At 37.9% G+C, this 16,331-nt stretch overlaps 1 protein-coding gene across 2 annotated transcripts in view; it reads left to right on the top strand.

The window, feature by feature from the left end:
- Positions 1-16,331, top strand: part of c1qtnf12 (C1q and TNF related 12) — a 44,232-nt gene that overhangs the window by 14,859 nt on the left and 13,042 nt on the right. The window contains exons 2-8 of one of the 2 annotated variants that reach the window (XR_001664590.1): positions 2,474-2,578; positions 2,696-2,807; positions 3,687-3,871; positions 5,587-5,695; positions 7,557-7,650; positions 9,561-9,639; positions 9,720-10,798. Coding sequence is in view for 1 of the 2 variants with exons in the window: in XM_007570773.2 (XP_007570835.1) it covers positions 2,474-2,578; positions 2,696-2,807; positions 3,687-3,871; positions 5,587-5,695; positions 7,557-7,650; positions 9,561-9,639; positions 9,720-9,818 (783 nt within the window). In the remaining variant the exon portion in view is untranslated. Of the gene's footprint in view, positions 1-2,473; positions 2,579-2,695; positions 2,808-3,686; positions 3,872-5,586; positions 5,696-7,556; positions 7,651-9,560; positions 9,640-9,719; positions 11,903-16,331 lie in introns of those variants that run through there. The other variant, XM_007570773.2, reaches the window with a different exon arrangement.

The raw sequence follows: 16,331 nt of genomic DNA, 5'->3' as shown, positions 1-16,331 counted from the left end.
ATTTGTACGAAAATTGCATTTCTTAACATCTGATTTTTATAAACACTGAAAAACTAATTCAATGCTTGATTTTTCTAAACTTTAAAATTCAAAGAGGTTTTCTATCCAACGGTACTCCAATATTCAATATTCTTGACACTTGATCGCTTTTAGTTTTTATCTGTTTCCAAACCTGAAAATAAAATCAAACAACATATGCAACAATCTGCCGGCAGCAGGCGCAGAATCTGTTTATTTTGTCTGCTGTCAGCGAGAGACGGGGAGCAAGTGCTGCAAATCCCAAAACATGAAAAAGGGAAGATTTCTCCTGCAGCATATTACAAAGACAAACAAGGAGTTACTTTGTTGCGGTGCAACAAGAGGCATGTCTTCAGCAGAGCAGAAGGGAGCATGTTGGTTTAGTAGATAAGTGATCCGTGTTCTGCTGCCAAACCTAAACAAATTCCATTTCAGACAGCTCACCTCCATGCCTCGTCTGTATCTCCTCTTCTATCTCAACTCAAGGCTCCTGGATGTTCAGGGGAAAGTTGGGGTAACATTTGAGCTCCATTTAATTGGAATTCATTCAGCCTCTCATTTTACCCAAATGAAAACAAACCAGTTGCACCACTGGACATAAAAAATGTTGCTTCCAGAGGCCTTCGTGCTTCCTTATCTCTCCAACAGATCGTAGTCTGTTTGCCGCTGTAATTTATAATAAATGAGGTATTCCAGAGTAATAAAAAACTGACTGTTTAACTTATCCATATATATCCATGTTCTGCATATATTTGCTGTCTTTCTTGTTAGAGCTCAGTTATTTTCATAGGGCTTGAAATCAAGACTAAAAAAAGAAAACCACTGTTCTGACTGAGGAAGGAAAAAAACATTATGCAATGTTTTTTCCTTATCATAAACTACAGTAAATGAAGTCTGTTGTGTACAGCATTGAGATCACATAGAGCAGCAGGGTGCTTATTGAAATTTTAATGTGGAAAAACTCCACAAATGTATATTTACATTAATCCTCCTTGGCTATTTTGCACATACAGTCATTTTCCTTGACCTTTTCCAGGAGTTTTATGTGATAGAGAAAATGCCAAGTAGTGTTTAATTGTGCAGTGGAAGGAAAATGAAACTTTGTTTTGAACAATTTAACAAAATGAAATCTGAAAAGGATGCTGTGCATTTTAATTTAGCATAACCTCTTCCCTGCAGTTATCTGTAGACGAAATATCTGTACATTCCTGTTTGCAAAACAGGTTAGATGGAGATTGGAGTGCAGTTTTCAAGTCTTGCATGTTGACATAGATCTAGATTGACTGAACAACTGAATGTGATTTCATACAAATCATTTTTCTGCTTGTATGTTTAGTGTTGCGGTCCTGCTTGAAGGTGAATAACCATCTCTAATTTGTTTATCTTAAATTACGTGAACTCTGAAGGATATTATTTGTGGCGAAAAGGGGCCTGAAAACAAACGTCCAATAGACTATTCAGATCGCTATTTGCAATAAATTGAGTAGCTATTTTCATTTTGCTTCACCACTCTGCACAACTTTGTTTTGCATTTCTGGTAAAATACATTAAGGTTTGTGGTTACAGTGTGACGGAACATAAAAACATTTGAGGTGTAATTATATTTTCATGAGTGGCAATACAAAACGGGGCTCCTGTGTGAATTAATTAAGAAGAAAAAAAGCACATGAGGAAGACAGTGACTGATGCCAATGTGAAAAAGCCTTGATGCTGATGAGTTATGAGAGGAAGAGAGGAGGAGGTTTCCTTGTTTGACCATTCCCTGCTGTCTGGCACCATTTAATTGTGTCTTAGCATGAGTATTTCCAAAAGTGGTTTTAAAAGAAACAATAATGACTTTGTACTAATCTTTGTGGCTCTTCTGCATTACATCCCACTGGGCAGAATTACTTTACTGTGAAATGAATGATTAGTTTGTTGACACAACACTTTTATATATTTTTTTCCTTAAAAAGCCAAGCAACTTATTAGGCTTTAAAGAAAAAAAGTTTCAAATACATTTGCATCACTGAGAAACATAAGGCAGAAGTTCTCTTTATAGCTTTATTATTTCCATATTGAAGCACTATTGTTGCTCTGTAGATACACTACTCTCTCATAAGAAGGCTCTGAATCAAATCCCAGTTCACATGTGCGGTGGCCCAAAAGGGTTATACCAAAGCCACCACACAACAACATAAAGCTACAGCAGAAATTAAGCTAACTTCAGCTTTTGCATAGATTTTGTGTCAGCATAACTTCTGATTTAGCAATGGTGGGAATATTGACGTCCAAAAAAAGAGGGCCAGTCCTAAAACACTTCAATCATACTCTGTTGAGTGAACTTCGTCTCTTACTCATCAACAGGTTGTGCAAATCTCTCACAAAGATGTCAACAGAAGGAAGCATTTGTAGAAAATGTATGGGTAAAATTAGCTATGGGTTTAATCACTGACAGTCCTCTTCCTTGCTGCAGACTTCTGATCACCAACGGGTGGATCCACTAGGGTCATGGATGGATTTTGTCAAGCGACCAGTTGGAAACCTCCCCAGAAAGTGCCGCAAACGCAGACCAGCTCTGGTAAACCTAAACTGTCTTTTCAGTCTCTCAAAAGAAATGTTACCGTCACTGATTATCTATCTAAAACAATAAACAAATCATTCATTTCAAAGCATGGCTGTTTTTCTCTTCCGAAAGCCTGGACCACCGGGTCCTCCAGGTCCACCGGGCCCTCAAGGACCTCCTGGCTTTCCAGGGGCTGAAGTGACCCAGGAAGTTCTTTTGCAGGAGTTCAAAGACATGATTAAAGGTAAACACATCACTACACAGAAAACTCTGCATCCATAGGATTTAAGAGGGGAGGTAGCTGTCAGGCGCTGATCACCTTTATTAACTAGGATTGTAGTACATGATGTAAACAGTGCTTACAATGGCCCAATAGAAACAATTATTGCTACACATCAATCTGTGCAAAGCTATAAGTCTGTTTTCAAACAATTGGTTCCTCCCATGTCAGTCAGACATTTCCTCTGGAGGAATCCCAGGCCAGCCTAGAAGCATAGCATCTCCCTCTCTAAGGCAGACCCTCTATGGAAAAAACTCTGTTTGGACTTTTATCTTCAATCTCATTCTTTTATGATCTACTTAAAGCTCGTGACCACAGGTAAGGGTAGGAGCATTGATCGACCAGTAAATCGACTGATTTGTATAACATCCACATCAAAACGGATGCAGCACCAATCCACCCATCCATCACCTGCTCCATTTACCATTTATGCCCAAGACACCAAGATACTTAAGCTCCTCTATTTGCAGTTCCTCCAATCCATTTTTTGACTCAAGACCATGGTCTCAGATTTGGAGGCACTGATCCTAATGAAGTCAGTAGTACAACAATATTTGCAAAAACCAAAATGGATACCATCAACACCTTGGCTGCACCTAGAAACTCTGTCCTTAAAGGAACATAATCGGTGACAATTTCAAGTTATTGCTGCTAAAAATGGTTCTATGTGGATTGTGACTTAACAATTGAGAGGTTTTTGAAACTACCCATTGTCCAGATACCAAAACACATGAACTCATTGGCCAAAACCAACTGCGGGGGCTTTTAGAGAGCAGAACATCATGACAGAAAAGTTAAAGTTTTACTGTGAGGTGACTAACAACCAGGCTGTATTCCTCTCAGAGGCTACAGAAAGGAGGGCAGCGGCACTTGACAGGCAAACAAGCCCCAGCCAGCAACCTACAGCCCTCCTGACACTGGAGGGAATGGCCTCCCACCGCCGAATACAAGAAGCTTTCCACTGCAAGCTCAAGGGACCTGTGGTGGTGGACAAGAAGACGCTGGTGGAGCTCCAGAACTTTCAGACAGTGAGTTTGTTTAAAACCAAGCAAATGTTTATGAATCAGTGGAGCTTTGCTCCCCTACTTGAAAAAGTAGAGTTGTGTCTAATCCTCCTCTGAACGGTTATTTGCTTTGTTTTTCTGTCTTAGCTGTGAAAGAGTGAGTGTTTGGTAATTGTTGCTTACTTTGGATGTGGGAGAATTTTGAAAGGATCGGCCCCCACCTCCCCCCTCTCTGGTAAATGGCATTGGCAACACATGTTGTGCCATTCTGAGACTCAGACTGCCTTTTTGGTCAAAAATATCCCCTTTTTCAATCCTACACATCACTCCCTGGGCAGCACACAAAGGAGACTCTGTCTCCGACTTGGAATAATGTGTGGAGAGGACAGAAATAGAGACTGTTAGAAGAAGCATGCAGAAGAACTATGGGCTGTTAGGACGGGCTGACATACTGTGGCTGGAGGAGGGATGATTACATGCCAGACTGTTTAATATAATAATAAGGCAACATGTTTTAACAGCATTAGACATTTATAGTTCAGGGTTTTGCAGTGTCAAAAGAAGAAAGTTTAAAGAAAGCATTTGATCAAATTGTGCAGGGTCAGAATTAATCCTCTTTGGTAAAATCTAATTTAGCGAAAAGAGATTTTTCGCAGACATGACATGACATCTGGAAACACTATCTTTTTGAAATTTTAAGCTTCCTTTTGCAACTTTTAACAGCAGTTAGCATAAGCAGAGTAGCAATTCTTTGCATGCTGCACTACTTATGATTGCAAATCCATTGACTTAAGCCTGAGATTTCTAAATCTGCCAACTCTTCCAAGTCCAGGATGATTAAATGGATAAAACTAAGTGACTTCTTTATGATCTCTTCAGCTCACCTGTTATCTGCTGAAGTCAGTTCCAGGTCATGTTCTCACTCTGATGAAGTGTCACGAAAGTGGGCATAAATTCTTGAGCTCCTGAAACCTGAAACTATTAGGCCAAAATTGGTCAAAAAGCAAATTGCCAACCCCACTCAGGCTTTACTTGCTTCCTCTAATTCAAATGAGGATGTTAACGGCAAAAACGCAGGAATAATGTAGCATTAGCAGCACTTAGATGCTGTGATGCAGGGAGAACCACAGATGGAAACTAAGTGGTGCTAGAGAACCTGTACTTCTTCCTCTGGACAAATCCTGCCCTTCTGAAATTGTTGTAGTTTTGGTTTGTTTTTCACAGTGCAGTGTGGACTATGATAAATCTCAGACTACTAAGGCATCCAGCACTTCCAAGTGCCGCACAAGGTGCCATTGTTTAACACTTGAGAACTTGCAACCCAAAATGTCTGTGCACGCCTCTGCTGTGAGAACTCTACGCCTTTCCAGGTTCCTGCAAAGCTCGGTGGCAGGTCGAAAATGATTATTCAGCAATAGGATCAAGGTGTGAAGATCATGTCGTATCATGAATCCCAATCTCAGTCCAACTCATTAAGCTCTCCTGGCTTTTCAAATATTTTTGCGACAGTATTTTAAATTGCTGTGTTTAGGCAGTGCAACTGATTCATATTCCTCATCCCTGTTGCCAAAGTAGTCTTCATAGACTCGGCTTTGACAGATTTAAACAAGCAGTTTGTATTTTCTTTCCGGATTCATAAAGAGAGAATAGTCACCAGTGGGGCAGTTGTCCTACAGGGACCAGCGTGTCAGTATAATAAATCATCCAGATATCAGTTGAGTTGTTTTCTTTGCTTTCAGCCGCCTGCTAAAGGAGCTTTCCTCAGGGGAAAAGGAATGGACCAGTCAACAGGGAGGTTCACAGCCCAAATCACTGGGATATACCAGTTTTCTGCTAATGTCCACATCGGTAAGTCACAGTAACTTTCCTTAATGTAATTTATTACACAGTAAAGCCTTAAAGCCCCCTATACACCCATATACGTGTTCAGACTCTTGCAAGCAAATTATAAGGAGACAGCGGTTGTTTACATTGACCTCACCCTTGCACTTATGTGGATTCTGTTGAAAATGTTAAAACATCATCATCCTTATCCACACATGCTTAGAACAACCAAGCAACGGCTTTGATTCTGATTATGTTTACCTGTTCACATACAGAGGTAAAAAAATATGAGAAAATACACTTGTTTTACTTTTTATTGCTGATATGAATCTGTTACAAACTGATGTAAAAAGCAGTTTAGGTGACATGAGATCCTGAGAACTATAACTCCAGTGCCTTTGCACTGGTTTTGGATCCCAAGTGAAGATGTTTTAAAAGCTTTAAGATTTATTTCTGCATCATAAATGTTACAATGTAAGGATTTATGAATCTTGAGGGTAAAATATTTTATTTGGGAGGCATGCCAGGTAAAAGCTCCCATCACAAATGAAAGAACATTGGAACAGGCTTATAGAAAAGGATAAATATGTGACAAAGTATCTCTTTCTCACTGTTATCCACACATAGATGAAAATCTGTGATACTATGTCCTTCAAAGGGCCTGAGAGCCTAGTTAAAGTGTAAGAGGACCTCTGTGAAAATGCCAGAACATTTAAAATGCAAATCTGATGTAGTATTTGTGATGCTGTGGGCCTGTTTGTCTATCACCACCCCTGGGAACCTTGCTGGAATCTTATACATCACAATTATGGAAGCCTTGGAAATACTGAGACATTTCAAATAAAGATCTGGGGCCTCATTTATAAAGCCTGAAACTTGCATACGTCACTTTCCACTCAAAGTTTGGGATCTATAAAACACACAGGTGACTGGAAAATGTGCGGTCCCTAACGCAAACCCTGACTCATGCGTGCAACACATGCTTGTTTTGGAGACGGGGGCAAAATGTCGACACCAACGGTGAGGTTAAAAATAACTCGATACCGTTTTGACAAATGAATGCACTGGCATGTGGAATTCAAAGCTGTGGTTATCCTGCACCTTTTCCTTCCATTCAACTTTCCATGAATATGCTCGGATATAGTAGTCCGTGAACAACCAGCTTTTTCATGACCTACCCTGTGGAGGGTGAAAGTCTGGACATCTGTTCAGTCAGCAGTTTTACCCATGACTGTGTAGCCTGCATACCCAGACTGAAAAATCATATAAAGACTCAGAAAACCTTCACTGGTGTTTTCACTTAGTTGGCCGATTAGGGTGTGGCATCATGAGTTTCCGATATTTATTTAATTTTTTCACAATAATCAAATTTAATGAGTCACTGAATTCTCTCTAAGCCATAAGTCATCAAAATTACAAGAAATTAGGATCGAAATATTTCACTTTATAATGCAATATATGAGCTTCACTTTCTGAAATTGAACTTTTTCTTGGTATCCTATTTTTTTTTTTTCAGATGTATCTGTATTTCATGCAAAAGGAGTTTGCACAACATTTTAGCAGTAGGGTGCTGATGAAAGTAACACTTGTGGTTTTGTTAAAAAAACATTTAATTTCCTTACATGGAACTCATTTTACACTGTGAATAAAAGTTAAGCTATAATTTTCAAAATTTTGATGGAGGTTTGCTAATATTTGTCATTTATGATATAGCATTTATAGTTGTTATTTCAAATATTTCGGTAATTTATTTAAAATACAAGGATTTCACACGTCTGGATCAGGTGAGCCAGTATATGCAGAGGAGATGTTGGGAGTTTTAAAAGAAAATCTGTGTAAATAAGCCTCTGTGATTGTATGATGGTAACTGTTTGCACATTTGCAGATCACAATGAGGTGAAGAGGAGCAAAAGTCAGCTTAAAGCCAGAGACAACGTCCGTGTGTTGATCTGCATCGAATCACTCTGCCACAGATACACGTAGGTGTCCTGGAAAGCATTTAAATGCTATGAAGACTAATTTGACTCACATGTGAATCTAAATCAAATTTGCAAAGGCAATGGAATTGTATTTTTTTTTTTCCATTTGGTATTTGACGGTAAGTAAAACCCAAAAGTTCATAATTAATTCGAACAAAACTGGTAGAACAATTGCACTTTGCATGCTTAACATTCTTGCTCAGACAGTTTGTTTACCTTTGCCTTAAAATGGTGAAATTTAAACAGAGTTTAATGCTGCCTCAACTTTCACTGGAATTTATGAGCTGTTAAAGGTGTGGTCTGTTACACTTTGCATGGGACCAGTGTGGCATTTCCTGCATAAAAGCAGCGCATGTCTTTAAGGGAAATGTCCCCTCATTTAGAAACGTCGTCCCTGTCGCCAAACTAATCTTTATAGACTCACCTTTGACACTTTTAGGGAGCCTGTTACATACAACAGCTCTCATAGTGAAATGCCCTTATTTGGGATTTGGGAGTCAGATAATGAAGAACAAAATACTGCTGGCTGGAGTGGAAGAAAAAAGCAGAGCAAGTCTTTGTTCTTTCACGTATTTCAAAATGTCTGTTTACACAAAGTCAGAGAAAAAGGTTGAAATGATTTACTCCCCAATCTCTCTCTACATCCACTCTTCTAGTGTGGTACAATAAGAGAAAAATATAAATAATACTATTATGAAGGGTTGCTTAACCCAAAAGAGTACTTAACTTTTGCTTTTTGAGCCAAAACCCCAGTCTGTCTCCGGCTCCCACACATGAAAATGAGGAGAATGTGAAATGAGGTTCACTGGGATGGCAGCTGGAGCAAAGACAAATAAGATTGATTTGCAATAAAAATTTCACATTTTCCACTTAACACAAGCCAGTTCCTTCACTGTGCGGTCAAAGATGGAGAATTAGTTTCAACCATCTACGCAGGACAAAGCCAAACTAGGAAACTGGCTTATTTGATTTCTTGCTCAGAAGCTTATATACTTAAATCTGCATTTTTATGCATGTGACAGCAGCTAGGTAGCTAGGTAACTTGCATTTAGGTTCATTTTTTTTTACATGCTGTAGATCTCTTTGAAGAAGCCAAGAGAAGATTAACAAATCAACTTTTGTTATGTTATGTTCTGCTGATAATACAAACAGACTGAAAGGTCACAGAAAGTGGATATTTTGGAACCCTTCATCCAATGGGAAGATATATCAGAATAGTTATTATAGTGATGATCAACAGACAGGGGAGACCAGACTTTTGGAAATTATATAAACACAAAGTTATTCCCTGTTTGGGAATCTCTGTCACATGAATTTCTGTCCATTTAAGCCTGCAAAAAATAGACGACCTTTTGCCTAGAGAAGATAAAATTCACACAACAGCCAAATACACCAACTCACTTCTCTCACTGCCCTGCATCAAACAATCCAAACCAAGTGAAAAACCTGTTCACCCCCCCCTCACCTGTTGTGGTGGTGCAACAAGAACCCCTGCAGGAAATGACACAAAAACCTCTAAGAAAGACACTGAGCAAACATCCTTCTTCACGAAATGCAAACAAATATGAGGTTCTTAGGAGTACATTTGAGTTCTTGGTAAATGGTAACTTAATTAAAGTTTGATTATAAAGTACATAGCTTGGGACTTCTGGGATTAAAGTGTATTGATCGGGTACTCTGAAGGCAACTGTAATTCAGTTACAGGAGCACTTATAAGGCACTTAATGTTGGGTCATGTTTCAAATAGCATTTTCCAGTATATGACCGCATTTTAAACGTACAGTCGATAGAGTGATTTGTTCAACTTTAGCACCTTTTGAAACTACACTAATAGTATAAATAAAAATGTACCTTCAGCATTAAAACTGTGATATATTTAAATTGTTTTCTTCTTGATATTTTCGTCACAGTTCACTTGAAATGATCGTTGGATTGGAAAGCAACAGCAAGATATTCACTGTGAATGTTCAGGGTCTGCTGGAGCTACAGGTGAGAGAAAAGCCAAACAAGCACATAATAAAAACAGCTCAGGCTTTCATTAACGCCAGTTTTTATGTGTTTCTTTGCAGGTTGGCCAATACACTTCCATATATGTGGATAACGCAGCTGGTGCTTCCATTACAATACAAAGCGGTTCGGATTTCATGGGCATACTGCTTGGTGAATAGCCTCACACTGGAAAAGGGCATCCCCAAGCCATCCACTGGTGTCTTATGGTTCTTTGTATCTTTGAATGAACTGCCTCTTAAAACCATGACACAAGACAAAAACCACAAGGGACTTTTGAAGGAGCGATGAATGGCTAATATTGACTTTACTGCCCATCAGATGGTGAAAGGACACTGTGAAGAACTTCAAGGCTGAGCTTGTTTTTCACAATGCACTGCCACTTCCATGGGGAACCTGGATGCATGCTGCCTCACGTATGACATAACCTGAACATGAAATGGAGATTATGTTTGCATCAATATATTCTTAAGGCTTTTTTTTAAGACCTTTGCAGTAAACCAAACATTATTCTTGTTCACTGTTGTTGGTGGAAAAGCTAAAGAACATGAACTATCACAGTCATCTGTTTAATATATATTGATATGTAATTGTTTTGTCTACAGTATTTGTCATTTACACACTTGTGAGATGGTATATGTTTTTGGATTTAAATTCACAATTTTATATAAATATATGTATATTATATCGTGCATAGACTCTGTGAGTACACTGGATGATTGATGCTGGATAGGCCTCATAATTTGGCATCATACAGACATGAGAAAAACTAAGAACACCCATATAATTCAATAGCTTGCAGAACCCCATATTTCCTGTAATTGAAAAGCTAGTAGCAGCAATAATTCAGTCTTTTTCATGTATTGCCACTTTGTCCACTCTGCTTTTTAGCATTTCTTCAGTCTGTTGAGTTTTGTGGGCAATCATTTATCTCTTAAGGCTCTGCAATTTTAATGTCTTGATCACTTTCTTTTTCAGGTCTTCTGTAGTTGTGTCTGAGAGCATTTTCATGTTAATGTGTCAGACAGATGGTTTTACATTTGGCTGCAAAATATTTTGGCATAGAGAGGAGTTCATGGTCAGATTAATATCTACAAGTCTCCTAGTTCATGCAGAAAAAGCCCAAAACATCAGGAAATGCGTAATATAATAAACTCTTACAGGACTATTATGTTAGCAAAATTGTGCTTTCCACTTTTAACTGGAAGTTAAAATTTCTGAGTTCCATGTCAGAATAATCAATTGGGTTATTGGTTTCATACCAATTATGAAAATCCAATATGGCTGCTGTGTACACAAAATTCATTATGGTTCCAATTGTACATCACCACACTTCCTGTCCTCCTCTCCAGGGGACACACAGAACAGCAATAACTAGACACTGCTACTGAAATGGTGTCACATTTTTCTTTTAATATATGAAACAGGTCTATGAGCTGCTGTGAACACTTTGAATAAGACACAATTACATGAGGTGAGATGATTTACCAGTAATAATCCAAAATAGAGACAAAGGATAACAAAGGAATTACCAAAATAATCTGGTGGGTAATAATACTTTCTCCAATAGTGTGTTGCTACGGTTACATGCATTGGTATTCCTATGAAAAAGGCCATGGAGAAGATTACGAATGCACTCATCAAATTCAGCTGGGTGTGTAGCAGACCAGCTATTTCAACAAAAGCGAAGGAGACGGCGGTGGTGTTTTTATGTGGGATTTTGGGGTAATTTGCTTTCATTCCAAAGATTAAAAAATAACTTTGTTGTTGTTTCCAGCTTTTTTTCTGCCTTGGCCTCCATTCAAACTTGCATTGTAAATGTCCATTGTCCAGTTTTTAGAATGAGAAGCCTTGGATGATTTTTGTCCTTCCTTGCCATGTACCGTAGATGTACCATCATGGCAATGTCCCCATAATTTTTGATAAAATGCCAATAACTTGGAGCAAAACTGAAATTTTGAAGACCAATCAGTAAAAATTTCAACTGAAATCCTTTGATATCAAAAAGCAGTGTTTGTTGGTTATTGTTTTATGTTTTTGTGCAACAAAAATGTGTGCTGCTAATTATTTACAATAAAAAAGCAGCAAAAAAAATGTTATCAACATCAGTTGCTGATAATATTCATTAAACCATCATTTTATATTCAACCTTTAAATTCTCTTGAATCTCAGTTGTTTCCTTTGCTCACATATACTGTGTCATAAAACACCCAAATTGCCAATAAAGCTGCTCTCATTCATCTACTATTTTTCTGATATTTGTTGTCATTTGTAAAAAGAAGTCAATAATGATAAAATCTTGATTTATAAAGCTTAATCACACTATCACTTTTGTGCTGACAAAATAGAAAATGTACCCTGTGTATTTGTTTAATTTAAGCTGAATTTCTGTTCAGAAAGTCAACATATTCCCTTGAGACTCTTTTTACAAGCTGCAGGAATTCAATAAAATTACCATTCTGTCGAGTCAGCAAAAGCCTGAGGAAAATTACAGCAGCAGTAGAGCCCAATAACAATTAAATACAGAGCCTGTAATTAACACATAAAACAAGTTCCTTTTTTAATCAATTACAATTGTCAGAATGTGTATTTTTAGAAGTTATACAAAAACCTGTTAAAATACGGTTTTGTAAACTTTGTAAAACTTTGTCCACCTTTTATGTGAAATACATTCTCAACATTTTTTGGGAATGCATCTTATTTATTTATTTGGCTAAATACTTGTATTTAGAGTTAAGATGAAAAATAAAAACTCTCTCCATCTCTCCAGATTTCAAGAAGATATCTGAAGGTTTTGAGTCAAAACTAACTTTTATTTCAGCCATTATTAATTTCATCCATCAAATGAAAGACAGCACAGAGTATGTTGCTGCCACCACCATGTTTTATTGTAACGCAAACAAGATGTTTTTGAAGATGAATAGTGTTTCATGTTTAGTGCCAATCAGGTATTTTTGAATTGTAGATTAAAAGTTAAACTTTCATTTCATCAGACTACCATGATCTTCAACAAGATTTTAGCTAGATTTGTATGTTTTTTCTTGAAATCCCTCTCTTCTCCAAAACTTAAAAGCTACCACCAAAATCTCTTCCTGATGACTGTTTTTGCAAATTAAAGCCCAGGGAGGACGATAGTCCGTACTTAACTTCTTGTGCTACAACTGATCACCAATGAAGAAGAGTCAGCTTCTAAAACGATTAACAATGTTGCAGAGAGCAGATCAGGTAAAATTGAAGAAATTAGGGGTAACGTAATTGGATCCCTTAATGATCTGTAATGATTCAGACTGCATAATCTCTTGGTTTCCCTGACCGCATTCTCACTTTACAGCAGAAAACTACCACTTAACCATAGTAAATACACAGTTAATGTGTTCTCTGTAATTTAAAGTATGCAAAACACCAAATGAATTCTGAACTAAATTATATTTTTATCCCTGTTCTTGTCTGCTGAGTACATTTTTTCAGTTCACCAGCCTAATCTTTGAGAGACAGAGAGTGTTGTTTAATGACACCATGATATAGATGTTGATGTCCCAACATATTTTGGTTGTATTCGACAAGAGACTATTTGCTTACACGTAAAAATTACAGATAACAAACTGGACATACTGATCAAAGATAACAAATCCCTCTGCTTGATATCTGAATGAAATGTTACACTAATTAAATTAAAAGTGGATAGCTGCTGTCCCCCAGGCCACATTGCAACCTCGGCCTGTATCGCTGTTCTTGTGGTTGCTAATAGCTACTAATATTGGTTCAGAGCTCCATGGGTGGTCTCAGAAAGCACTACGATGTTTGGACTCTATGGTTTGATCATTAGTACAGCCAGTAAAATAAGCTGTTAGCATCATTGCATGAATGCCTCTACCGGCTTCTTTGGAAGGCATTGCTCAGATGCCAAGTGTCACAGACTGTACCAGAGGTCCGACCACAAAAACGTCACACCCACGTGCTATTTCAGCCACCTACTGTAGAGCATTTGTCTGGCAGGAATGGGCTGCTTGCTAAACGGTCCAGCCATAATTTGTAAAGAAAACATAACATTATTTTTCATTATAAGCCGACTAACCAATGTTTTTAAGGCGCCACTTAAACTATAGCCTTATTTTTCACTGCTTATTTTCCACATAACCAAGCAGTAAAAAAAAAAAAAAAAAGTGACATGAACATATATAGATGCTAAAGTACATATTTAAAATCTACAGTGTGTTATTGGAGCAGGATTGTCAAAGCGTAGCCACTTTACATTTTTTCATAAGCTGAATCTTTCAACATCTTTAACTGAGCGGGGATGATAGATGATATAATATTTGCCTTTTCACTGCTCCAGGAGTAAGAAAGTGACACACACTTGTGTGTTTTGATTGTCTTAAGTTTTTTTTCCCTAAATGTGTTTGATGACAGCTATGTGTGCATGCTGTAACGCATTCACTGCCCTGCAGTGGAACGTGGAGCCTGCCAAAGCGGTTGCGAAACCCACCCTGCGCCTCTGACTCTGACAGGAATTTCCCATTGCCCTATTATCAGTATCAGACAAGCTGAGTGATTGCAATTACATCTGCCTGAATGCTAAGAGCGACTGCTTTTGCCCCTTTTTTCCCTTAGAGAAGTGAAGTATTATGAAAGGCCCCATTGTGAATCTTTGAGGTTCCTGTCTGCCCCGTAAACCAACATAGTTGGGCTGCATGGCTCTAATGAGGCTTTAATTATGAGATTCCTCCACCTTAGCGACTGCCTCAATGGGTGACGGCTTTACGCAAATCCTTCTGTGGGTAGTTTATGAAATCCAGTGGGACCCAATCCCTCATACACCAAATAAAGACACAAGTGAAAACTCTGAAGAACCAGTTTAAAAGTAAAAGTCATATTCACATAGTTCACATATTTATTAAATGACCTCAATCTGTAAGTTGCTTTTTCATTTTTTAAGCTTGCCAATCTTTATGACACCTTTCATGATTGGCTGTTTGATATCATAAGAGCAGAGTAAAATTATGCATTAAGTGGGTGTGATTGAGCTATTAACAGTTTGAAATAGGACTATGAACTATACAAAACATGTTGATACATTTTTTTTGCACAAAATTATTTTTAGATAATGAGATTTTAGTCTGTTCAAGTTTGCTTATTTAATCTTTCAGAATGATCTGTTTTAGAGCCTCTCATCACTTTAAATCCAATTAAGCTGCTGCTGGCCATGATCCCCAATTTGTGCTTACATTCATACATGAAAATGGATGCAAACTAATGCGTGAGCATACAATTGTACGTATTTGAAAAGCAGAAGTAGAGTCTCCTGCACAATGAGCAAAAATGCTCATTGTGCTCCTGCTCATTGAGTGATTGTTGTTTGAAGAACAACAATCACTCATTAGAGAAGACAATAGAGAAGACAATCACTTGTCTTTTCTATTGTACAGCACACAGAGACAAAACCACCTGACCAAATGTGCTGGAACTCAACTTGGGAAGCCAGGTAACAAGCTGGACTTTGCTGGGGTTGCTAGATAATGCCGCAATGCCTGTTGAATGTGAAGGCTTTTGAAATGGCTCATTTTCCAGACACCAAAAAAACATTGCCTTGTTTCCAAAAATGGCTGGTGTTGTTCTGAATGCTTGGACTTTTTTAAGAAGCTGATGAGATGCAAATTGAAGAACATAAATTTGCAAAATGTGAATTTTTTATAATAGCTCCCCTTTATGAGATTGAATTCATTATTATAATCATTAGTAGTGATAAAAGGAGAATTATTGGTCACATACGGTCAGAAATATTAATATAGACTAAGATATATACATACAGCTCTACAAATAGTTGCTTAAATGCCCCTTTTTAACTTTAGTCACCTCAACATGGAAGCCATCATAAATCTTCTAGCTTAACATTTGACCACCCCTTGTGGTAGAATTGCTGACGTTAATTTAAATTAGCTGTTTCCCTTGGGAAGGCAGAAACTTTAAAGACGGTCAACAGATTTTCAATAAGTTAAGTGTGGAGCTGTTCCAGAAGCTCAATTTGACCCTATTTTTATCCATTCCAAAACACGTTTGATTGTGTTCTTGGTCTCACTGATTGTTGAGCATTGTTGCATGAAGGGTCACACTCCGTTACGCTTCTGATTTAAAACATCTGGCCAAACGTCAGGAGCAAACTGAAACAAGACCAACTTTTTTAAGCCAAGAATTCATAGTGAAAGGACCAGTGTGTGTTTCTGTGTTAACTTTGAGGTGCTTATTTCTCACTAACGATGTCGGCAGTTGTAGGGATTAAACCTATCAACACGTTAAATGTGCGACATAACATGAATAGAGACCCTCTCATTTCTCTCATTTTATTTTTTTTCTTTCATCTAAGGCATTCTCTCATAAGTTTGATCAGTTTGATTTTGAAATATTTATTTGGTGACTGTGTCTGCTTTCTTTTGCTCTGTTCCAAAACCAGCCAAGTGCCTGCTTATATTGCTTGAGTTTGCAGTGCTGCAGTGACTGGATTGTTTTCACCTGCTGAGATGCACACAAATCCGTAACTAAAAGCAGATCTATGCAACATCAATGTTATTGAGCATCAAACTGTGTCAAAGTTTGAGCCACCTGAACCGAACCATCGCCTTGAAATTGGATAAATTAAGTCAGTGAAACCCCCAAGATTGGAAGCTGCTCCAAAATTG

Source organism: Poecilia formosa, unplaced genomic scaffold (genome assembly GCF_000485575.1).
Source record: "Poecilia formosa unplaced genomic scaffold, Poecilia_formosa-5.1.2 Scaffold268, whole genome shotgun sequence".
Lineage (NCBI taxonomy): Eukaryota > Metazoa > Chordata > Actinopteri > Cyprinodontiformes > Poeciliidae > Poecilia > Poecilia formosa.
This window is presented reverse-complemented; position numbering and strand designations above follow the sequence as displayed.